This window comes from Elephas maximus, chromosome 18 (assembly GCF_024166365.1).
Source record: "Elephas maximus indicus isolate mEleMax1 chromosome 18, mEleMax1 primary haplotype, whole genome shotgun sequence".
NCBI classification, from domain to species: domain Eukaryota; kingdom Metazoa; phylum Chordata; class Mammalia; order Proboscidea; family Elephantidae; genus Elephas; species Elephas maximus.
The window spans coordinates 13,435,208-13,459,030 of NC_064836.1; the positions used below are offsets into that span (position 1 = coordinate 13,435,208).

The window sequence follows — 23,823 nt, forward strand, 5'->3', positions numbered from 1 at the left end:
TGAAAACCCTAAGGAGCACGGTCTACTCTGGCACACATGGAGTCACCATGAGTTGGCGTTGACTCCATGGCAGCTGGTAAGATAGTTTCTAAGTTCTAATGGCCTTTCTTCCATTGTGGAACAGTGGTTTTCAATGCCATTAGACCCAACACACCCTTTGTAATGTCCTCTATATCCTGAAATGAAGTTCATAAATAAGACCGATCTACAGATATCATTTTAAAAAACTCACAAAAAGTTAATTATAATAAAAAGAAGAATTTATGATAAAAGACAATGCCTCTCAATATAGCCACACTCAGACAAGACTTACTAGAATGCGTAATGAGGTAGGCAGATGGCTTGCACCTAATTATAATAAATAAGCTTGAATTTAAGAGAAATAGAAGACCAGAGCTATTCTATGTAAAACACACACACACAATGAAAGAGTCGTAGCAATAAACACTAGAAGAAAAAAACTAACCGTCAGGTAAGTAATAACAGACCAGATGCACTAGCATGGACTAAGAGAAAGAGGGAATAACTTCGACAGTAGTGGAGATAACATCCCAGGCAAATTCGAGATGACAAAGTGGAGACCAGGAGGAAGAATGATGTTCATGGAATGCAGCTGGGCCTTATTTATGTGTGTTATGACCTGGAATGGGGTATTGATGGAACATCACAGAAATATATGTCTTGAAATGCAGCACATATTGAGGTAAAAATTCAGTCTCTATGACTTTGAAGAGCCTTGGAGAGCTGGTGTTTCTGCTACACAGTGGGAAATAGAGGGAGGATTGGAAAGAGAAATGATGACATAGCAGTTCAGAGCAATTGCCTGGTGGCCCCCCTGGGAGCGTGGAGGAGACAGACAGAAAACCAGCAGTTGACTCCCCCAAAACATTTCCACAACAGGCAGCTCTCCAAAACATGTCCACATAGGTGTTCATCTTTGGGCTGCAAACACCTTAAACATAGAAAGAGTGGCAACGAAACGAAATAATTTCTAAAAACTCTTATTAAGGAGATGAGATCCACCAAGAGCCGCTGCATTTCAATCATCTCTGCTTTAACGATGTTTGGTTCTCTCGTAGGTCCTCTGTTAAGTATCTGCAGTTGGTCTCTGCTCGTTCAGTAAGATCCTACTACACTGGAACCGTTCTCAAACTAATATGTCGTTGTGGGAACGTTACAGTACACCGTGCCGACAACGCGTGGGGTAAATTCTTCAGTAATTTTGATACACCTGCCTTTATTCCATTTGTTTCCTCTCCATAATAATCGCTTCCTAACCTACTTGAGCTATTCATGAAACTTGTAAGAAAAAACAAAAAGCTTATAAAGACTTTTCAGTATAATCATGAAGTATGACTGACGGTTACTGTTAGTAGGTTTAGTCCAGTGTAACATTCTAATATGATGTAAGAGATGAAACAATTCTTTATTCTGAGAATCTGTCCCAGGCATTGCAGCCACTAAATGTCAGTAGAGCATTGCCCCTTTATCACTGAGGCAACCAAAACCAAAACCAACAAACCAAAACCTGTTGCTGTCGCCTTGATTCTGACCCATGACGAAACCGTGTATTAGGATTAGAACTGAGCTCCTTAAGGTTTTCTTGGCTGTAGTCTTTATGGAAGCAGATCGCCAGGCATTTCTGGTGCTGGTGGGTGAGTTTGAATACCAACCTTTAGGTAAGTAGCCCGGCACAAACCGTTTCTACCACTTAGGGGCCAAGGCAACAACAACAAAAAAGCCCAAACACGCCATTGAGTTGATTCTGACTCATAGTAACCCTGTAGGGGGAGTAGAACTGCCCCATAGGTAGGGTTTCTGAAGCCGTGAATCTTTACAGAAGCAGACCACATGTCTTTCTTCCATGGAGTGGCTGGTGGGTTCTAACCACTGACCTTTTGGTTAGCAGCACAGTGCTTAACCACTGCACCACCAGGGCTCCTTGAGGCAAGCAAAACCAAAAAAAACACCCAAACCCATTCCTATCAAGTCGATTCTGACTCACAGCAACCCTATAGACAGAGTAGAACTGCCCCATAGAGTTTCCAAGGAGGAGCTGGTGGAATTGAACTGCCCATCTTTTGATTAGCAGCTGAACTCTTAACCACTGCGCCACCAGGGCTCCAGTGAGGCAAGCAACCCCCACTCCCTGGAATTTTCAAAATGTTCCCTAGGAGAGGGTATCACCCCATTGAGAACCACTGTTGGTTTAGGAGCTTGGGCTCTAAAGTCAAAGTGCCTGGGGCTTCAGCCTAGCAAATGGAGACTTTAGGCATTTCCCAGGCAGTTCTGAGATTACCAACAAGTTCCGTCCCCAATTCTGTCTTTAAGTCGAATTTGTAAGTAAATAGGAACAGTTAGGTATAGTTCATATCTAACGTCAGTCAAATATTTGTCCTAGTATATATAGTGTACTTTGGAAACCCTGGTGGTGTCGTGGTTAAGTGATACGGATGCTAACGAAGAGGTTGGCAGTTTAAATCCACCAGGCGCTCCTTGGAAACTCTATGGGGCAGTTCTACTCTGTCCTATAGGGTGGCTATGAGTCAGAATCAACTCGACAGCATTGGGTTGGGGTTTTTTTGGTACTTTTCTATGCATAAAAAACATTAAACACTTCCAGAGACATTAAAACATCTTTAACATAATAATACAGTAGTAATAATAATTACATTTTGATGCATGTCACAAAGCAGCGCCCATTTGTTATTACAAACCATTGCATGTACCTCAAATTTTTAATAGGCTTTGCAGGGGGTTGGTTCATAACTACAGGTTGCACATAAGTCAAACGTTCGTAACCTGGGGACTGCCTGCATTTAACCTTCCTGTGACTCAGTTTCTTGCATAATAATAGTACCTACCTCCTAGAGTTATCGTGAAGATTAGTGAATGCACGAGAAGTGCATAGAACTGGGTACCTGGCACAGAATAAACACTAACCAAGCCATTGTTATTATTGTACTATTGTTAATATTGCTATTATCAGTATATTTTTAATATGCTATTTTATGAAGGACTCCCGCTCTCATCTCAAATTGTTCTAAGTTACTCCCGCCAGGTATCTAAAATTGCACTTAGGAATACCTTTCCTTCTGGCCATGGAACCCACCTGTGAGCTCAGGACAAAGGAGAGCTGAAGTCTCTCCGTTGTCTGAAGGCAGTATGGGGTCCTTGGGTTGAGTTCAGAAGGGCTTGTCCACAGCCCACCCTCCTGGATAGGGGCCCCTCCACAGGGGCAGCCCCAGGGAGGAGGATCTCAGCCCTGAAGGGCTGGGGCTGGTCCTTGACACTGGTAGGTACTTGGCCTGGCCAGAGTCGGAAGAAATGGGGTGGAGGTGACTTGATGGCGCAGTTAGTGACTGGGCCTGGATGCACAGAACTCAGCAGGAGGACACTTCCGAGGGGCACCTGGTGATTTCTCCCAGCAAATGTGCTCGGACCAGTGAAGGAGGGCAGCTTGGAAAACTTTCTTCTTCTTTCATCGCCCCAGACAGTTGCCAAGGGGGCATACATAATGTCACCATCGCCTCTTCACATTTGTGAAATGAGTTAGAGTTTCAAAATGTTTTTCATACATTTTCTTGAAAGCTCCATAAGATGGTAGTTAATATTCCCATTTTACTGATGAGGATACCGAGACTCAAGAATTTAAGTGGCTTGTCCAGCTCCTCACGCAGCCAGCAAGGAGCAGGGCCGGGAGTTGAGCGCAGCATGCTGACCTCTCACATCAGTCTCAGCAGTGCGCTGAGCCCACTTCTGGCTGGCGGCTCCCAGGATGAGGAGGAGGAGACGGTGAGCTCCCCGGTCCCTGGCAGCAGCAGGCCCTGAAGCTGGCTGCCTGCCTGACCCCATGGCGCCCCTCTTCATAAATCAATGGCCCAACAGTTACAGAGCACGACTACATAAGAGGCATTCCGCCAGCTGTGTTCTCATTTACAGCTTCTGACCACTGCTCTCCTTTTACAAGCCCAGCCTGCCCCGAGCAGAGGGTTCACCTGGGCCGAGAGGTGGAGCAGGCAGGGACCACTGGCATCACCCTTGGAAAGGAGCCAACCTTTTCTCTCAGAGAAGCGGTGGACAGTGACACCCAGTTTTGGTCTCCTATTCCACCTCCTTTCCAAGCCCCCGCCGCTGGCTTTGGCCTAGGTGGGGGCTGTGGATGGTGGCTCAGGTCCAAGGAAGGTGACAAGTTCTCCGGTACAACTCCCCCAGCCCCAAAGGTCTTTGTCTTGAGCTTTGTCTGGTCCCAACTCTTTCTGATTCACGAAGAAGACCCCATCAGGCTTTACAGCTCTTTCAAGGGTTTTACAAAATCAAACATAGCTTTGAATAGTCACTTTATGTGTAAAAAATGAACACACATTCTCCCAGACCTTAAGGGATGAGAGCAGGTGTCCAGAATTCAAAATCAGCCATTAGAGCAAGGCCGAAACAAAACCAGAAGAGGAAGCTTGTCTTCCCAGCCTCCCCTTTCTCAGTTTTCTTCCCTTCCTTGACCCACCAACGTCTCACCCCTCCCCGGAGGAAGCCCAGCTGAGGCCTTCCACTCTTCTAGGTTCTCTTTCTCTCTCTGCCCCCACCCCAGAGAACTTACAGGGCTTCTTGGCTCTTAATCCTCACAGGAAGATTTCAAACTGAGCAGCTCTGGTAAAATCCTTCACACTGCTTGTCAATAACTGATCACCACTGAATATTTGCCAAGAGAAATAAAACAAAATGATTGAGTCTGGATGAGAATTTGGGATTTTCTGCTACACCCCAAATCATATACCTTGTCTGTCCTCTAAGGCAGCAATACAGGGCATTGGGCAGTAATCCAGAACGGCTGTGAACTGGTTTTCTTCTCCGATAGTCCTACCCTGCAGGGAGCTCAGACACACCAAGGGAAAGGGACCAGGGCTCCAAACATCCTATTCTTCCATGATATAGGACTTGGGACAAAGCCCTGACCTGGGGTCACCTAAGGCTGAGTTCAGAGCCAACCCTGACAAGGTGCCCCCAGATCCTGGGGAAGTTCTTCAAGAGCTGGGAGGGAGGGGTGAAGGCAGAAGCTTTGCTCTTAGTCAGGGAAGGCCAGCCCCTCACATCCTCCCCTCCGTTTTCCTGCCAAGCCTGTAATTGCCCGGAGCCAGCTCAAACACAGAACGTGACACACACACCACTTGTACAAACCATTCATTTTATTTCCTGTATTGGGTTTATACAAACTTGCAAGATACAAATGCAGGGCTCACTGGGGGTCTATCTAAAAAGAATGCTGCTGAAAGGAGGAAGCAACCTCTCACCTATTTGTCAGGACGGCCCCCGCCCCCAGGGGGAGTGGGAGGCTTGGCTAGAAGGATGCTAAGGGGATGCTACTGCTGTGTGGTCCCGACAGACATGCCCTCGGCTTACCTAACCTTCACTCTTCTTCTAAGGTCACTTTTATACTAAAGAAAGACACTGAGATCATACATTTCCTTGCATGGTTTATTGTCTAATACTAGCAAGTCAAATTGGCCCCAATGTGTGCATACATGATATATGTATATATATTTGTTATTTTTTCTTAGTCTTAAGAGCTGCCAGGTGAAGGGAGCCTAGAGGGGAAGGAATAGTCTGCCTTGCCTGGTCAGCCCTGCCCCACGAGCACGCTCTCACAAAGGCAGGAGAGCAAGTGCACGCAGCTTGCAACCTCAGGACACCTTTAAAGTGGTGTTAGCAGGATGTGACTGCAGCCTCTTGGTTATTGATCAGGTAGGTAATGTGCTAATCAGGGAGGCCCTAGATCAGTAACTAGGGCTTTCCCTAAGTGGCCTCCATCTGGGCCCAGTTCATTCATAGCAAGATGCCCTAGGCTGGGGACAGGGTGCCAGTATAAGCGCCAAAGCTGGGGGGTCGGACGTCAATACTGGCCAGGAGCTCCATGCCAGGCCACCCAGCCAACACCCTTGATTCCAGATATGGACAAAGACATCCAAGATAAGAGCCCCTGGCCCATTCTGATAGTTGGTAAGTGTTTGGAAGGCTGGGCTGGTATGTTTCATTGTTCCAGCAGCTGCCAGCCAGAGAAAAGGCCTGGGGGTGTCTTGGGCAAAGCCGAGATATTACAGTGTCTGCAGGACCCTCCTCAGCCCAGGGGCTGACTTCACAGTCTGGATGCCAGACTGAGGTACCCTCTCCTAAAGAACAGCCTCCAGAGAGAAAAGGTCACATAGTGAGACAGATACCACTAGGGAGGGATCAAATGAAAGGAGTGTAAGAAGTCCAAGGAACTCACAAGGGTCTGTGCCAAAGAACAGAGATGGCACCGGTGACCCCAAACCATTTCTTTTTGGCTTTGCACTGCGGCACAGGTCCACTGAGAAGCAGGCTGACGTGCGTGGTGCTCTTTAGCGTGGCAGCCATTGCCTGCTCTGCCTTTTCCAGCACGGTGATGGAGGGGGGTCCAGCAGCACATGGTGGGGCAGCTGTGTGCCTGTGTGGGTATACTTTTGTGCACACAACTGGCCCAAGAGTAAACATTTCCTTCAAAAGGATTCACATCAGATAATCCTTAGACTAGGACTTCCCGGAGAACATCCAGCCCCTCGAAGGTTCTCTCCAGGAGCCCCGGGGCCAGCCCTTCAGACTGGGTAACAAAAAGGAAGCTGTTGGGAGTGAGGGTTGCTACCCCAGTCTCCTCACGTCATTTGCCAATCCATTCAGACATTGCACATTTTGAAAATAGATTTGCTCTTAACAAAAGCGTAAAATAGATCTGTCTTAAAGTAAGTCTTTCCTCTCCCCCTCTTTGGATCAAAAGGCAAGGACTATGGCCTCAAAGTGATAGGAATGATGTGAAAAGTTTGGGAGAGAAAATGAACCTGGGCAGGCGCTCCGGGAAAGGATCCGACATCCAAACAAATATATATATATTACATATGTATATATATAGTATGTATAATCTTCATGAAACATATATTAAGGCATGTAAAGCAACATAAAGAGCCAGCTTTATGAAATAACGAGTGAGAGACAGGTGGCAGAGGTGTCGACATTATTTCTTGGTATTTTACAGGTATTTCTAAAAACACTGCTTAAAAAAAAAAAGAGACCAAGAAGGGGAAGGCGTGGAAGCCTTTGAAAATCTGTTTCCTATGGATGGAGACAGATGTGGGGAAGGAGAGGGTTCCTTGGGAGCCAATCCCACCTGCCAGGTTAGTAGGGAAGAAAGAATGGATTTGGGTACTTGAGCTGCACTGAAGACAGGAGATGAAGCCAGGGGCCATGTTCAAAAAACCTGCCACACATGAAGACAGGTAGGGTGCCCCCAGTCTGGAACCCCTCAGAAGCATGAGAATATCCTAAGCACCTAGAACAGTGCCTGGTACATAAGTATTTGTTGAATGAATGATCATCTTTACTTGCATATGAACCAGTAACTGTCTCAGCCATGAAGGAGTGGAGAGGAATTGGTGGGAGATAAAGTAGTTGTTCTTGGGGCCACTGGAGGTCAGGCTGATGTTTCCAGGTGGCAACTCTGGCAAAGAGAAGGCCTAGAGGCCAAAGTGTCCTCTGCTTCATTTCCCTCCCTCCTCTGCTACATTTATCTCCAGGTGGGCGGAGCAGAGACAGAGGAGGAATGGGCTTTGCTTCTGCCTGCCTCTCCACACTGGCCTCCCTGGGTAGGTAGGTTGCTTGTGAGAGAGCCCACCTAGACATGAGTCCTTCCATACAGCCTCAGCTGGTCCTTGTGTGGGATGCCTGGGATGAGGGCAGGGTCCTGGAGTCTGGGCTCCCAGGCTAAGGCCTCACTCCTTGGCCCCAGGGTGCACTCTGTCCCCCACTGGCCCACAGCCCATTCCAGGGGGAAGGGAGCAAGAAAGTCTCGCAAAGTGGGTTAAATAAAGCCCCAAGGCTGACCACACCCCACATAAGACAGGATCTTCTCTCTGCCCCTGACCCCATGATGGGGAGGCATATACCAGGCCTGGATCTACCGAGAGCCATCTCACAGCTGCCGCTACCCAACTCCCCTTCACCCTGCACCTCCATCGCCACACCAAGCACTTCAGCTGAAGGCCACCATGTGCTCTGCTGGAAAGTCCTCCTGGGGCCATAAGCCTGCACCCAGCTGACCCTGGGGTGATGACCGGAGGAGCAGATGCGAAGGTCTGGCATAACACTTGGTGCTGAGCTGAGGCCCAGCCCTGAGGAGACCCATCTCAGACCCCCTTCCCATTTCCTTCCTCTTCCGTTTTACTTGCAAATGGTCCTTCTGCTTCCCCATTCCTCCCTTTCTCTGCTGCCCCTTCTCAACCTGTCCTCAGACACTGCACAGACCTGCCGTTCGTTCTCTCTCTGCAGCCAGCACTGTCCCTCTGGGTGTCGGGGGACCTCTCCTCATCTCTCAGCATCTTGTCTTTGGCTCAAGCGGGGTGGTCAGCCTCAATTGGACCCCAACGGAGCACCCATAAGCAGAGATATGTCAAAGCCCTGGGACAGCAGGGTGGGGCTTGTAGGGGAAGGGAATGACAGCAGGTGATGTCCTTGGTGTCAAGAGGGGCTATAGGAGGCACAGTGTCCATCTCCTCGTCACCTCTAGTCCTAACCTAAGATAGCCGAGGACATGCTCCCCACCAGGGCATGTTCTCCATCAGGGAATGTTCCAGTAGGGTCATCACAACCCGAGCCAGGCCTAGGCTCCCTGTGATGTGGGCATCGGAGACGATGGTGCTCTGGGTCCACCCCCAGCCTGGATGGGCCACCTGCCACCTCAAGGCCCTGGTCCAGGACCACTGTATGAGTAGTGAAGACTTCAGGACTAGGCATGGCTGGGTGTGTGGACACCGAGGTTTCCATACTCCTCTCAGTAGCAAACCCTGGCCCCCAGCCTGGCTCCCTGCAGCATCCCAGGGGACCACAGGGGCAGGGGGCCAGGTGGGGAGGCAGGACCGCACGTGGGCAGAGGAGGACTTCAGAATGCGGCTCCATGGAGCTTCACAGCATTGGCCTCAGCCAGGGCTTGCACTAAAGGAAAGAGAAATGGGGTGAGAAGGTGCCAAAGGAGGAGAATGATCCCAGCCAACCTTCCCAGGGAGAGGCTGCCTCGTCTTGTGAACACCCGTACAAGCCTACCATGCTCCCACCACCTTGAAAAGGGGGAACAAATCAACAGAAGTCCAAGTTCTTTTCTCCTTGCCTGGTGTGGAGTGGCTGTGTGCTAAGGTAGGGAGGAGGACACAGTCTTTGGCTATAGTTGTCCGATGTCATTTGCATTTACGATAAAGTCTAGGAGTGGAGCAACAGCTTCTAGGGGCTTCTAAGACCTTCTAGGGGCAGGAATACCTTGTACCTCAACAAATGGAAGCCTTGCTGGCCAAAAGGAGGTATAGGGGTGGGGTGCCAGGGACAGGTGAGGTCTCAGCTCTGTTCCCTGTCAGCTTCTGAAGAAGCATAGCCCCTTGGCATTGCAATGTCCAAGAAGCGACCCTGCCAGCCCCCTCCAGCACAGCACTGCAGAGGGATCCTGGCGGGCTCAAGCGAATGGATGGAGGGATGGAGGGAGGGAAGGAGGGAGGGAGGGAGAGAGGGATGGATGGATGGGTGGACGGGGAAAGAGCGGCACAGGGGTGCACAAGGGTGAGGGGAGAAGCAATGCCAGATTAGGGTGTGGATGGCTCAATGTGGGTGAGGGCCCACTCCCTGGGGTGGATGAAATACAGTAGAAAAGTGCTTACGTCAGAGCTCAGACCCGCATGGTATGGCTGCTGTCGGCGCCCCGTGGGGGTTCAGACGAGAGGGGGTTGGCTGGTGGAGTCAGGGAGGCAGGGGAGGTGGGAGGGCTTGGGGTAGCACATTGCACTGGAAACAGAAATGAACAGGGAGTGAATAGGGTTCAGCAGGTGGGAGGGGCAGGAGGCTGGGCACTCAGAGCAAGCGAGGCCCCTCCTCAGGGGCGGGGAGCAAGGCGGGGAGGCAAGCAGAGAGGAGAGCTGAGCTTGGGAGCTTGTTCAAGCGAGGCAAAGCTGTCCTCCTTCCCAGGCGCCATGGCGGACAGCATGGACCCCAGAGGAGAACTGCGGAATCCAGGCTTTCTAAGAACCAGTGTGCCTGTGGGCTGGGCCCAGCCCCCAGCCCCCATCCATGGAATGGGGAGACCTACATAAAACCTCTCTGCTATTGTGCCCACAGAAGGAGAGAGCGGCAGTTAGACCTGGTGGTATTGCTAATGGTAATGATGAACAGTGCAGGAAAATCATACTAATCCAAAGCACCACGCTCCCGTTTAGTGAACAGATGGGCGTGATGTGACCACCATGTTAATCAGTCCCACCGAAATGGAGGCTTCGGATGTGCTCAGAGCGAGTTCTATTAACTTAGACATTGTCAGGGGCTCAATTTGAGACCCCCTTTTCAGCTCCTACCCCCCAGCATATCATTCTAAGTCTTAAAGTGGTGATGTTTGAATTAATGTGATTTTACTCTATCATCATTGTCATTCAATGTTGAGAATGGCAAAGTGGAAGGACGATTAGAAGGGGAATCAGAATTGTGCTGTTAGGGCCAAGCTCCAGGTACTCTCCAGGTCCTGGTGCCTCCTCAGTGTTGCAGGGAGGCGGAGGGGTGGCAGAGAAGAGCCCAACCTCAGCCAGCATCACACTGCAGTTCCTCCCAGAGACCCACCCCAGCTGTGCACTGCCCAGCCCTTGCTCCCACCCCCACACGGACCTCACCACCCTCCCTGCCCTCTGTGCAAGACAAAGGGCCACTGCAGCTTCTGCCATCACATATACACACACACTCACGTGGGTATATAGCGCACGCGGCTCTAGCATGGACTGTGTCTGCCCACACACAATACATAGCTTGTGCAGGGGACCCGGCAACACCATACCTTACCCCTGCAGCACACAACTCAGACATGCGTGTGTTTGTTTGTGCACTTCCAAACCTGTACCCTTCCACATGGCCCAACACACTTGTAACTTTACGTACAAATACATCCATAGCCGCTTTCGAAATATACATTTGTATGCGTATCCATATCCCTGGCCCAGTGTTTAGTTGTCTGGCAGCCTCAACTTCTAAAATAGTCATGAGACCAAAAACTAAGCAACGAATATTTCATTAAAGCCCACATGGATGCTACAGCGTCAGTGCAGTGAAGTTCTCGTCCTTTACTCCTAGGGCAGACCCTTGGAGGCTAGTGACTTATTTATACACAATTTTAATAGGTGCTGACTTGCTGGGTGTCTAGCACACAGGAGGTTAGAAACAGGAAAATTAGAAGGAAAGGAATTGAGAGGCCTGCAGACGTCTATAAGAAGGCACAACTAAAAACAGAAAATCTTTTAGGAAAAGTAGTCATAATAACTTTAAAAGTATTAACAGTTTGTCTACCTTTAGGGTAGCTACAACAAGCCCTATACCCATCATAATCTCTAACAGCATCCCTATAACCAAACCAAAAAAAACCCAAACCTGTTGCCGTTGAGTCGATTCTGACTTATAGCAACCCTATAGGACAGAGTAGAACCGCCCCGTAGGGCTTCCAAGGAGTGCCTGGTGGATTTGAACTGCCAACTTTTGGTCAGCAGCCAAATGCTTAACCACTGTGCCACCAGGGCTCCATCCCTATAATGGGTCAGCAAAATAAGGATATTTATAATGATACTAAAAGAGGAAGGAAAGCTTAAATTATGTAAGTATAATCTCTTTTTATATGAGGAATATATCCATCAATATAGTTAAAATCTACCTATGCAGCGAGCATGTACCGGCCCAGTGTGACAGTACAGTGTGTGCAACTGCAAGTACTGAAGTACTGCCACACGGGTAAGTGATCGGTCACGGGTACTCATGGGTACTCCTGAGACTGCGCTCTCTCCCATTCTGCATGTATTCACACACAGATACCTGTTCTCAAGTATTGCAATATATATACTGAACACAACATAGACATAAATACGTTCTACTGATCTCCATACTACAAAAAAGCCAATCACACATAAATACATGCTTTCATAAGCACTGTTCCACCCACACACTGTATAGTCACATTCATACACATCTACAATCCAGCACCTGACCCAATACCACTTGTACTCATAAGTGACGGGCTTCCACACAACACCCCTCTGGCACACATACACAAGCACACGTCCACAATCCTATATTCACACTCACACAGTCTCTCCGCCCACATACGACACATTTGCATACATGCCAGTACAGGCGTATTTACAAACATTACCCTATACAGACCACGTGCACATGACATTCATGCCACATGGCCCCACACACTATGTTCTTGAGTTCACACATCCCGTGTGTATTACAAACACTGCACCGTGCCTCAGTGATTACAGGATCCGTGCCACACACCCACACTTGGGCACTGAACGTCACATTCTGTGCCCACAGCACACTGTCCTCATGACCTGTGCCTGGCACCGCATACACAGCGCTCTGGGCACGAGCCCACGCCCACACTGCACATGCCCACAACAGCCCTTGCTGGGCCTGGCAGAGCTGCAGCTCCAGGAATCTGGGCCCTAGGCTGGGGGCACTGGGTACCGCGGGCTCAGTCTGAGGCCTGGCTCTACCACAGCCATTTTTCAAATAGTTGGGGTTTTGGCAAAAGCTAGGTGACTGCTTGCTTTCAGCACACAAGCCTGAAATGCAAGCCCATGTGTATCGAGGGGGAAATCTGATAGGCTGGGTGGATTTTGTTTTCATGGAAACTCTGGCTAGAGAATTGTAGTAGGGAGAGTCAGGGCCTGGACAGGGGCAGAGCAAGGCACTTTTAACATAGCATTGAGCACGTTGCCCCCTTGAAACAGGAAGCTGCCTTTTGCCCAGAGCATGTGGAATTTGATCTTTGGAAGGTTCAAGTTTGTTTTGCAGCTAACCTACAGGGAGGTTCAGCAGAGGCCTCCTTGCAGCCAAACTGGTTGTGCTGCCTTCAGGCCACAGGATGGGGCTCTCTGAAGCTCGTGCCTTCTCTTCCTCTCAACTCCAGCCCAGCTGACAGCCTCTCTCTGAAATTCCTGTGGGGCCTTTCCTGGGCCACCCATTCACCTGTCCATTAAACCCTAACTGCCAGGAGGTTCTTCTTTAGGGCTCACTTATATCCCCTTTGGTTTCTGAAAATATCCATGTTTAAAATAATTAGAAACATGACAAATGGTTCCTAGTTCTACTTCAGCTACTGTATTGCTATTTCAACTATGACCACCACCATCACCAACACCGCCACGACTATCACTACTGCTACAGCAGGCTGGTGTTTATCGAGCACTTGCTAATGCCAGGCATGGTGCTAGGTGCTTAACATACACAGTTTCTGGTCCTCATGCCACCAGAAGTGGAGGTAGGTATTTTCATCTGAATTTTACGGATGAGGAAATAGAGCCTTGGAGAGCCAGGATGTGAACCCTCATCTATCTACCTGCTTCCATAATCACCAGCATGGAACACCATCCCTTCCTCTGTGTTCTTGGCCACAGTTCTTATTGGCTTGTGGCCTGACTCTTGCCTGGGCACACCTGTAACTGTTGCCTGGGCACACCTGTAACTGTTGCCTGGGCACACCTGTAACTGCTGTCTGGGCACACCTGCAACTGTTGCCTGGGCACACCTGTAACTGTTGCCTGGGCACACCTGCAACTGTTGCCTGGGCACACCTGCAACTGTTGTCTGGGCACACCTGTAACTGTTGTCTGGGCACACCTGTAACTGGTGTCTGCCTGCAACTGGTGCCTGGGCACACCTGCGACTGTTGCCTGGGCACACCTGCGACTGTTGCCTGGGCACACCTGTGACTGTTGTCTGGGCACACCTGTAACTGGTTCCTGGGCACACCTGCAACTGTTGCCTGGGCACACCTGCAACTGGTGTCTGGGCACACCTGTAACTGTTGCCTGGGCACACCTGTAACTGTTGCCTGGGCACACCTGTAACTGTTGTCTGGGCACACCTGCAACTGGTGTCTGGGCACACCTGCAACTGGTGTCTGGGCACACCTGCGACTGTTGCCTGGGCACACCTGCGACTGTTGCCTGGGCACACCTGCGACTGTTGCCTGGGCACACCTGCGACTGTTGCCTGGGCACACCTGCGACTGTTGCCTGGGCACACCTGCGACTGTTGCCTGGGCACACCTGCGACTGTTGCCTGGGCACACCTGCGACTGTTGCCTGGGCACACCTGCGACTGGTGTCTGGTCACACCTGCGACTGGTGTCTGGGCACACCTGCAACTGTTGTCTGGGCACACCTGCGACTGTTGTCTGGGCACACCTGCGACTGTTGTCTGGGCACACCTGCGACTGTTGCCTGGGCACACCTGCGACTGTTGCCTGGGCACACCTGCGACTGGTGTCTGGGCACACCTGCGACTGTTGCCTGGGCACACCTGCGACTGTTGCCTGGGCACACCTGCGACTGTTGTCTGGGCACACCTGCGACTGGTGTCTGGGCACACCTGTGACTGTTGCCTGGGCACACCTGCGATTGCTGTCTGGGCACACCTGCAGCTGTTGTCTGGGCACACCTGCGACTGGTGTCTGGGCACACCTGTAACTGTTGCCTGGGCACACCTGTAACTGTTGCCTGGGCACACCTGTAACTGTTGCCTGGGCACACCTGTAACTGTTGCCTGGGCACACCTGTAACTGTTGCCTGCATACACGTCTCTCTCCTCTACCAAAGTCATCACAGCTCCCTCAGGGGTCATCTCTCCTGACCCCTCAATCTCACTCTACCTCTTGATCCTTACCACCTTTTCTCTTGCTAATACGGAAATATTCAGTCTCCCAGGCCCCATGACTTAACTCTGCCTTTCCACTGCCTTTAGCCCTCCCGTTCTTTATAGGATCTTTCATTCTTCAAGCCCCAATTACATTCTCACCTATTCTGGAATGATAAATCACATCGAGTGAAAGTTAATCCCATCGACTTCAACCCCATCGGGGTCTACTCTGAACCCACTAGTTTTTGTATCAGTGTGAAGTCAGTTCCTCATACTCTATGTTCTTCACAGAAAAGTGGGTTTGGGTCAGTAGCCAAGGTGGTGATTGTATTACCCTTAACTCTGCATGCCTGCTCTCACTTCTTTTTTTATTCTTCCTATTTACATGCAGCAAGAATGGGAAGTGAAAAGATATGTCTACCTTTTCTCCACAACTGGTAAACATTTTTACTTATCTCGCCCAAATCAAGCTCAATTATCACCTCCTCTCTGTGCCTTTCCCAGACCTGCCCAGACGAGATGGCTCCCTGCATGGCCTCTGGCCAGTTTCTCCACAAAGCATCAGTGAGGACCATCGTAACTCTAAGTGCCTAGATGTCAGCAACTCTGGACCCTTTATATCCCCCCTGAGCCTAGCACAGTGCCTGGTGCTCAATAAAAGATCATCCTGACCTGGAGGAACATCTCTGTCCCTGCCCCCCTCTCAGCACTGTGCTTCCTCCCCTACACCTGGTCAGCCGGCCTCCCTGGCAGAGCGAGGCCCAGCCCCTCTCACCAGACAGCATGCGGCCCCTGCGGGACGCCTCGGTCGCCAGGGCACAGGAGATTTCAATCCGCTTCTCCTGCTCCTGCAGCTGGCTCTCTGAGTCCTGGGGTATGTCCACAGAGTCCCCCTCGCCGATGGGCACCACGTTCTGCATACTAAAGAGGCACAGACACATAGACATGGAGGGAGGGACAGGATGGTCCAATTGGCTCGGGGGCCTACGAGTGTGCAGCCTCTGGTTCCCGGTAAGGCTGTCCCAAGGTGAGTGGGACCCGGCAAAACACATGCTGGGAAGCCTACCCTCAGCATCATCAAATGAATTAAAAGGTTCAGGTGAACACGTAGGCAGCCTTGAAGGGGAAAAGTCACCAGAGGACAGCCCACCAGGTTTGTCTTCATGCTATCATGTGCATGGCAGAGCAGGCTTGTTGGCACCAAACGGCAGCACCGCCCCTGACAGACGCCTGGGCCCAGCCTGCTGCCTCGAGCCACTGCCTCAATCTGTTCTCCCCTGGGGAGGCTCAGCGCCCCCAGTGACGTGGGTTGGGGTACTGGATTCAGTAGCACTAGTGCCCCAGGCATCCTAGGTACCAGGGTGGGCAGAGGAAGTGGAGGGTCACCTAGGCCTGTTACCTGGATTTGGCAATGAGGGTCTTGATCCTCTCCACCTTCTTCTGCTTCTCCTTCAGCTCCTCGGGACTCAGGGGAGTGTCAGGTTCCAAATCAATGTACCGCTCGGGGATGAGGACTTTGTCTGGGGTGGAGAGCTGTGGAGGGGCTGAGGTCACCACCCATATCCTTCCCTGGGCTTCTCCCCCTGCTCCCCTCCCAGCCTCCAGTTACCTCCTTATGGATGTCGACATCATAGTGCTGGGGCTCCAGCTCCATCTTGCGAAGCCGGGCAATCTCCTCCCGTGGCGTCTCGTAGGCCTGCCCGCCAGGCTCCTCTGCCCGCAGGGCTGCCTCCAGGTTGGAGATGTCCACCTCGTGGATGCTGCGGTGACGGCGCACCTAGGGGCCAGCACCGTCAGGATCACTCGGGGCCTTTATCCCCATTGCCGGCAGTACCTCCACTGTTACCCATGGCACCAGGCAGCCCTAACCATGCCAGTATCATCGCCGTCCCTGCCTCAGCACACCCAACCTGGCCACCACCCCACTGCCCCCGACTGCAGAGCTATCCTCTTTCCATCCTGCTTACCCAAAGCCTGCCCACCTTCAAAGGCCCAGAGGCAAAAATCTCATCAATATCTCCTATCAGTACTTGTCACTCTGCAATGAGCTAGATCCCGTATTCATTCTGAGCCATATACTTTAGGCAGTTGAGTCACTTTGCCTTGTACTGATCTCCAATTGTTTCATATTATAGAAGTTCCAATCCACCAACTGGAATGTAAACTTTTTGGGAGGACAAACTTAGAGGTTATAATTTTTCTGCATTTCTGAAATTCAGTGGAAAGAAAAATGAGGCAGATGCCTTGGGCTATTCCTAGCTCTGTCACTTAATAGCTGTGTGGCCTAGAATCATTTCATTTCTCCCGACTTTGTTTTCCCAGAAGTAAACCAGGGATAGTAATTCTTGATGCAGTGTTGTTGGAAGGATTAAACAATATAACATGAAAGGGGTCTGTAGCTGCTTTGCACCATGCAACAGTGAGTATGCCCAGCCCAATGCTAAGCACAGGAAACTCTGGAAATACTTTTAAGTGATGGCTATTTCCAGGTGGTAGATTTTATACTATTCTCCATTAACTGGGTTTTTAATGATTCATTTCAACAAAAATAATCATCATTCTGTTTTGTGAGTTATTTTTCTTTAAACATAAAAAGGGAAGCACTTGTTGAAATAATTCTCCTGCCCTATGTTTTTTTTTTTTTTTTTTTTATGGTAAGAAGCCTCCTCCAGTTCTCCCAGGTGCCCAGGGTCCCTTCCCTCTCAAGCCTCCCTGACCTAGGCAGGCTGTGTCCTGGGAGTGGGCAATGTTAACAGATGCCAAGCCCACCTCTACAGGTGGCTGGGAGGACCCTACCACTTTGTAGGTGGGCCGGGTGCTGGTGTCAGGAGCTGGGCTGGCCGGAAGCTGCAGGCTCCTTCGCTTCTCCTTCATAGAGCCACTCTGGTGCCGCCGCATACGGTCAATCTGCTCCTCCACACTCATCTTGACCTTCCCCTCACCAGGGAACACAGCACTCTTGGGGCGCTCCTGCTGCAGTGGGAGAGTGGGGCTCTGACAGGTGCCTCAGCACCCACCCAGCTTTTCCATCTGCTGTACTCTGTTAAAATTTCCCTTCTATGGGAAGCTTACCTATAATGGGTTGAATCGTGGCCCCGAAAAGATATGTCCAAGTCCTAACCCCCAGTGCCTGTAAATGTGACTTTATTTGGAAATAGGGTCTTTGTAGATGTAATTAAGTTAGGGAATTCAAGATGAGATCATCTGGGTAAGGGTGGGCCCTAAGCCCAAAGATGGGTGTCCTTGTAAGAGGCAGAAAAGGAGACAGTAACACACGGAAGAAGGCATATGAAGATAGGGGCAGAAATTGATGTGATGCATCTATGTGTCAAGAACAACCAGGATTGCCAGCAACCACCAGAAGCTAGGAGACGGATATGGAACAGATTCTCCTTCTGAGCCTTAAGAAGGAACCAACTGTGCTGACACCTTGATTTTTGGATTCCTGGCTTCCACAACTGTTAGAGAATAGATTTCTGTTTTTTTTAAGACACCCAGTTTGTAGTAATTTGTTATGGTAGCCTTAGGAAACTAATACAGATTCTGGTACTGGGAAGTGAGGTACTGATGTAACACCTAAAAATGTGAAAATGGCTTTGGAATTGGATAGTAGGTAGAGGCTGGAAGAATTTTGAGCACCATGACTGAAAAAGCCTAGATTGCCTTGAAAAGACAGTTGGTAGAAATGTGAATGTTAAAGGCAATTCCGGTGAGGGCTCAAAAGGAAGTGAGAAGCAAAGTAGAAAAGCTTTATCAGCTTAGAGACTACATATATTGTCAGGAACAGTATACTGGTAGAAATATGAATGTTAAAGGTGCTTCTGGTGATGTCTCAGAAGGAACTGAAGAACATGTTGTTGGAAACTGGAAGAAAGGTGACCCTTGTTATAAAGTGGTAGAAACTAGGCTGAATTGTATTCTATTGTTGGGTGGAAAGCAGAACTTATAAGTGATGAACTCAGGTATTTAGCTAAGGAGATTTTCAAGCAAAGTGTTAGTAGAGCAGCATGGTTTCTCCTTGCTGCTTTTAGTAAAATGTGAGAAGAAAGAGATAAACTAAGGAAGAAACTGTTAAGTAACGAAGAACCAGTATTTGATTTGGGAGGTTTTCAGACTATCCAGGTTGCAAAAAATGCTACAATTAGGAAATTCACTGTGGAGAAGGTGTGCACTGGAAAGCAGGCCAAGGGTGTGTCTGGGCAACCTTTTGCTGAAGAGATTATGTGTGTGACTCATAGATCCAATCAACCATCTCAGCAGAAGCCAGAAACAGAGATGGAGTTGTCCAGCAAGGATCTGTGGAGAATCCTCTTGTCTAATGGCATGGATTCCCTTGACATACACAGGAGACTCACAACGTTTTTCAGAACATTGTATCAGCAAAAACACTGCTAGCCTGGCCTGAAAAAAACACATGAAATGAAATGACAAAAAGTGGTTGGACTTCTGAGATGTTATTGGCAGGAAATGGGCTAATAGCTGCAAAATGTGCTATCCTTTCAGAAAGAGAAAAAAGAAAGAAAAACAACAACAACAAAATCAACGCCTCTGAGGGCAGACAGGGCTACAGATGCCGAGACGGAGGCCAGAAAGGCAGACCCAGAGGTAGGGGTGATGGAATCTCCATGGGCCCAGAGGGCAGAGCCTTTACAGGACCAGAGAGCAGAGGAGCGAGCTACAGAGGATTATTCTCAGGCCTTAAAACCTAATGGAATTTGTTTTGCCGAATTCTGAATTTGCTTGGGATTGGTGATCCCTTTATTTCTTCCAATCCCTCCCTTTTGAAATGGGAATGTCTATCCTATCCCTGCCCCACCATTTTGTTTTGTAAGCAGGCACCTTGTTTTCTAGTTTCCCAGATCCAAAGACGGAGAGAAATTTTGCCCCAGGATTGATCATACCCATAGTCTCACCCATACCTGATGTAGATGATTTTGATCATGAGATTTGGGACTTTCAAAATGATGCTATTTAGATGAGATTTTAGATTTAGAGTTGATGCTGTGATGTGTTGAGACTTCTGGGAATGTTGGAATGGGGTCAATGTGTTTTCCAAGTGGGAATGTACATTTCTTTTGGAGGGCCAGAGGGCAAGGCTATAGAGTGTTGAACAGTAGCCTCAAAAAGATACGTTGAAGTTTTAACCCTCAGTGCCCGTAACTGTGAACCTTATTTGGAAATAGGGTCTTTACAGATGTAATGAAGTTAAGAAACTCAAGATGAGATCATCCTGGATTAGGGTGGGCCCTAAGTTCAATGATGGGTGTCCTTATAAGAGGCAGAAAAGGAGGCGACAATACAGAGAAGAAGGCATGTGATTGGTGTGATCTATCTATAAGCCAAGGAATGCTAAGGATTGCCAGCCAACAACCACCAGAAGCTAGGAGAGGGCATGGAACGGATTCTCCCTCAGAGCCTCCAGAAGGAACCAGCCCTGCTGACACCTCAGTTTCAGACTTCTGGCCCCCACAGCTGTGTGAGAATAAATTTCTGCTGTTTTAGCCACCTAGTTTGTGGTGATTTGTTACAGCAGCCATAGGAAACTAATACATTGCCTTGAGTCAGCACATTTGGTTCTGACCACTGATTTCTGTTGCACTCCCTCCTTTGTGAGTCATCCATCGGCACACTATAAGAGTGTTACATGTTCTTGTATCTTTATTATGCATGCTTTCCTTGTTCCTTGACAAGTCTCCCCGAAGGAGAACTCCTCTGGTGGGCTGTTGCCCCTCCTCCTGCTTGTTCTACCTTTCTCCCCCAGCCCTGGATTCCTTGATCAGTAGTGACAGATGGGTAAACACAGGTCCCTGGGCTCTAGCCTAGCTCAAGCCCACACAAGCTCTCAGAGCCTGCAGGTAGATACTTACCCGGGAGGCTAGTCCATTGGCGAGCCCATTGGCAGTCCTTCTCACAACTGTTTTTGGGGTCACCTCTTCATCAGTGGGTGACTTTGTTCGAGGGGGTACAATACCAACTGCATGGAGACAGAAGAAGTGCTTCTCAGAGAGAGGCTCAGTCTTGCCCCCATGAAGATTAAAGGCCCGGGATGGGTAAGCACTCTCTTTGGGTACAAATGAGCACCCAGAGCTCCTCTCTCAACCCCAGCCCTCTTTCTGGGAGTGGACGGGTTAAGAAGTACCTTTGTTGAGAGCTGCCTGCTTGTCCGCCTCCACCTCTTGCCTAGTAGGAGGCCCAAGGCTGATATCTCTGGGGATATCCAGGGGTAATGCCTGGTGGGTTTTTTTTTTGCTTTGCTCGTAGTTTGCCTTGGGCTGGGAAGAGAAAATGGGAAGATGGCTATTGCTAGAGTGACTGTCAGACATTTGGCCCCCGGTGATGTTTCTTTGTTTTACAGTGGTTGAAGCTCAAAGCCTTGAAGATACAGGGTACAGAGAAACTCTATGTATTCCACCTGGGAAGTGGGTGGGAATGCACTGGAGCCTACCACCCACATCACTTTAAGCTGGCCAGTGCTTGGCCATCTAGGGGACCAAGGTCTCAAGGCCCATGAGAAAGTTCCCTCAACCCAACCAGTTCTCTTGGCAAGCACTGAGAAACACAGAGTTGCCATGAGCCAGAGTCAAGGAATGGCCAGTGGAGGGGGCTTTAAGGCCAAGGGTCTCTGAGTCCGCCAGGATCCCACCCAAGAATTGAACAAAGAGAACCCACTGGGCCTTGGTACCAGAATTGCAGGGGGAGGAAAAGGGCTTTCAGCTCCATGGGACCAGAAGGGATCTCAGACATCAACTCAACTACGCCCTCCCATTGTACAGTTGACTAAGTCTCAATGAGGAGAGTACAATAGAAAGACTAGGCCAGAGGTCAGAAACTTCAGTTCTAGTCCAACTAGAGAGGACACGTAAATCTGTAAAGTCAGGGTAACATTACCTGCTCTGCCCACCTCATCTGGTAAACCCTCAAGGGTAATCTATATTATCAGTAGCTGACTCTAGTGAGAATCTGCATCTCCCAATTTTAGGCACGGGGCTGTTTCTACTCACTATGCAACCTCTTCCAAGCCTAACTGCACATCTCTCCTGGATGTTGGCTAGGGATCCAGGCAAGAGAAAGAACCATAACAGGGGAGAAAAGAGCCTATATCCTAATACTCCAGGGGCTCGTGAGACCCAAAGAGGACATGAGGCAAGGCAGAGACAGAGAGAGAGAGCATATAGGAGGACTGGGGTCGCAGGTAGGTAAGACAGAGGATGGGACTGGAATGGCACTGATGGGGATCATTCCATTCCCATTGGCTGGTCATGCTGGCAGAGGTGGGGCATACCACTACCACCCACAACCACTGGCTGCCTGTGAGTAGGGCAGCAACTCATTTTCCTATTGTCCACAGAAAGCAAAAAGGGGAAGGAGAACCTGTGTGACTATCTCAACCATCCCGCCCCTTATTCCTGAGTCCAGCTGGGGAAATAATATGCCAATGGGGAAAATGACTGCTTTATTCTAGTACTCTGCCTTGCCCCCAGACTGGCCCTTTGCCCATCCCTCTGCCCCCACCCTCCAGGAACCAAGGGTGCTGGGTACCTGACCCCTGGCTGTCTCGCCACTGCGGTGCCAGGAAGGGGAGTTGGGGTATGGCCAGAAACGGCTCTCGCTAGGGAGTGGAGGGACGGTTGGAGGAGACTCCAGGGGGACGTAGGCTTTGGGGAGGGGAGGCCGAGGCGGGCCAGGTTCCTGAGGCAGAGAGAAGCCAGAGCATTAGGAAGAACAAGAGCAGCCACTGTGAGAGCAGGAGAAAAGAATGTTAGCAGGAGGCAGATAACAACATGGCTGCAAACCTAGGGCGGGCCTCTGGGACTACCCACCCTTGGCCTGAATGGAGCTTCAACCCCAGAGCTAACTCTCCACCTGGCCCTCAAGGCCCTCCTCAACTGAGACCCCCACCCGTCTACTGCTCACCATTGCTCCCCAATACACATTTCTCCAGAGCTTTCCCTCATTTTCTCACCATCATGCCGGGCACGTTCCCACCCCTGTGCCTTTGCTCCCACAATCCCTCCTGCCTGCAATGGCTTTCCCTTGTTCCTCTGCCTATTGAAATTCTGTTGTTTTGTTGTTGTTGTAAAAATATTCACAACTTTTGCCAATTCAACATTTTTCAGGTGCACAATTTAGTGATACATTAATCATGCTGTGTAATCATCACCCATAATCATTGCCAAGTTTCCCATCACCATAAACAGAAATTTGATTCTTCATGAACAATGACCCCCACCCCCTCTACACATTTGCCTGTTCTTGTAATTTTATATGACTGAGATCATACATTATTTGCCCTTTTGGGTCAAACTTATTTCACTCAGCATGTTTTCCAGGTTCATCCATGTGGTGGCATGTATCAGGACTTCATTTCTCTTTCTGGTTGAGTAGTATCCCATTGTGTGTGCAGACCATGTTTTGTTTATCCTTTCATCCGTTGATGGACATTTAGGTTGTTCTCACCTTTTGGCTATTGTGAATAGTGTTGCAATGAACACTCTCCAAAGTGTTACTGCCCCAGTTTAAGTTCTAGCCTCCTGTCCTAGTCAGTAATCCTCTCCCCACTCTTCGGAACATCAAGGCATTTACAGTCTGAACCATATGGCTCAATATTGAGACATAAACTATCATGTTCCACAAGCTGGCTGATTACTATGATTGTATCTTGATTCCCCACTGGATTCTGGGCTCCTTGAGTGAGAGGCTGGTGGTGTGTATACCTTTCTGAAAGGGCCTCATACCATCCCTTACCCATAGTAGAGCTCTGTAAACACTTGCTGGTTGACTGACTAAGAACCTGCTCCCCGTCACAGACCCTCAACCCTCTGGAAAAATCCTGGCTTTAAGTTTCTATTAAGTGTTTAGTATCTTTGCTTCCTGATGCTCAGGAAGACACTTCCCTGAAAAGATACTAAAGAAGACAGATGGAGATGAGGACAGGTAAAGGGGAAATCTGGAGGGAAGGTCACAAAACTGGGTGTGAGGATAACTACTTGCAAGAGAAAGCCAAAGCCCCTAGGCCTGGATGCCTCTGGGAACAAGGAATGGACACAGAATATGTGTCATTTCAGGCAAAGGAGGATCTGGTCCCTCCCCACCTCCCCAACCTAC

The 23,823-nt window shown here is 49.5% G+C and overlaps 2 protein-coding genes across 41 annotated transcripts in view; both read right to left on the minus strand.

The window, feature by feature from the left end:
• Positions 1-5,174: 5,174 nt before the first annotated feature.
• Positions 5,175-23,823, minus strand: part of PLEKHA6 (pleckstrin homology domain containing A6) — a 200,321-nt gene continuing 181,672 nt past the window's right edge. For 12 of the 17 annotated variants that reach the window (XM_049858329.1, XM_049858324.1, XM_049858326.1 and 9 more), the window contains 8 exons: positions 20,858-20,990; positions 20,586-20,692; positions 17,488-17,691; positions 16,328-16,495; positions 16,118-16,251; positions 15,494-15,639; positions 9,705-9,828; positions 5,175-8,994 (listed from right to left, as the gene is read on the minus strand). In XM_049858329.1, the coding sequence (XP_049714286.1) occupies positions 9,713-9,828; positions 15,494-15,639; positions 16,118-16,251; positions 16,328-16,495; positions 17,488-17,691; positions 20,586-20,692; positions 20,858-20,990 (1,008 nt within the window). In that variant the 3' untranslated portion in view covers positions 5,175-8,994; positions 9,705-9,712. Of the gene's footprint in view, positions 8,995-9,704; positions 9,829-15,493; positions 15,640-16,117; positions 16,252-16,327; positions 16,496-17,487; positions 17,692-20,585; positions 20,693-20,857; positions 20,991-21,018; positions 22,408-23,823 lie in introns of those variants that run through there. The other 5 variants (XM_049858323.1, XM_049858321.1, XM_049858322.1 and 2 more) reach the window with 5 other exon arrangements.
• On the minus strand, positions 10,742-15,486 carry LOC126061663 (SCO-spondin-like). Of its 24 annotated transcripts, XM_049858356.1 has the most exons (4): positions 14,360-15,486; positions 14,268-14,313; positions 13,900-14,221; positions 10,742-13,853 (listed from the first exon to the last, which is right to left on the minus strand). In XM_049858356.1, exons 1-4 carry the CDS (start codon positions 14,701-14,703, stop codon positions 13,414-13,416), a joined length of 1,152 nt encoding a protein of 383 aa, XP_049714313.1. In that variant the 5' UTR covers positions 14,704-15,486; the 3' UTR covers positions 10,742-13,413. The 24 variants fall into 24 exon arrangements, with proteins under 24 accessions (XP_049714313.1, XP_049714328.1, XP_049714321.1 ...); XM_049858371.1 differs by lacking the exon at positions 14,268-14,313 and having other exon boundaries at positions 13,900-14,152; XM_049858364.1 differs by lacking the exon at positions 14,268-14,313 and having other exon boundaries at positions 13,900-14,175.

What these genes read in the sequence shown, in the direction of transcription:
- LOC126061663 (XM_049858350.1), bottom strand. Translation starts at nt 14,703, where the DNA reads ATGACCCCTGAGGGAGCTGTGATGACTTTGGTAGAGGAGAGAGACGTG. An exon ending in TGCCCAGACACCAGTCGCAG is followed by an intron (nt 14,360 to 14,428) that starts GTGTGCCCAGAC and finishes CAACAGTCGCAG; the next exon opens with GTGTGCCCAGACACCAGTCG.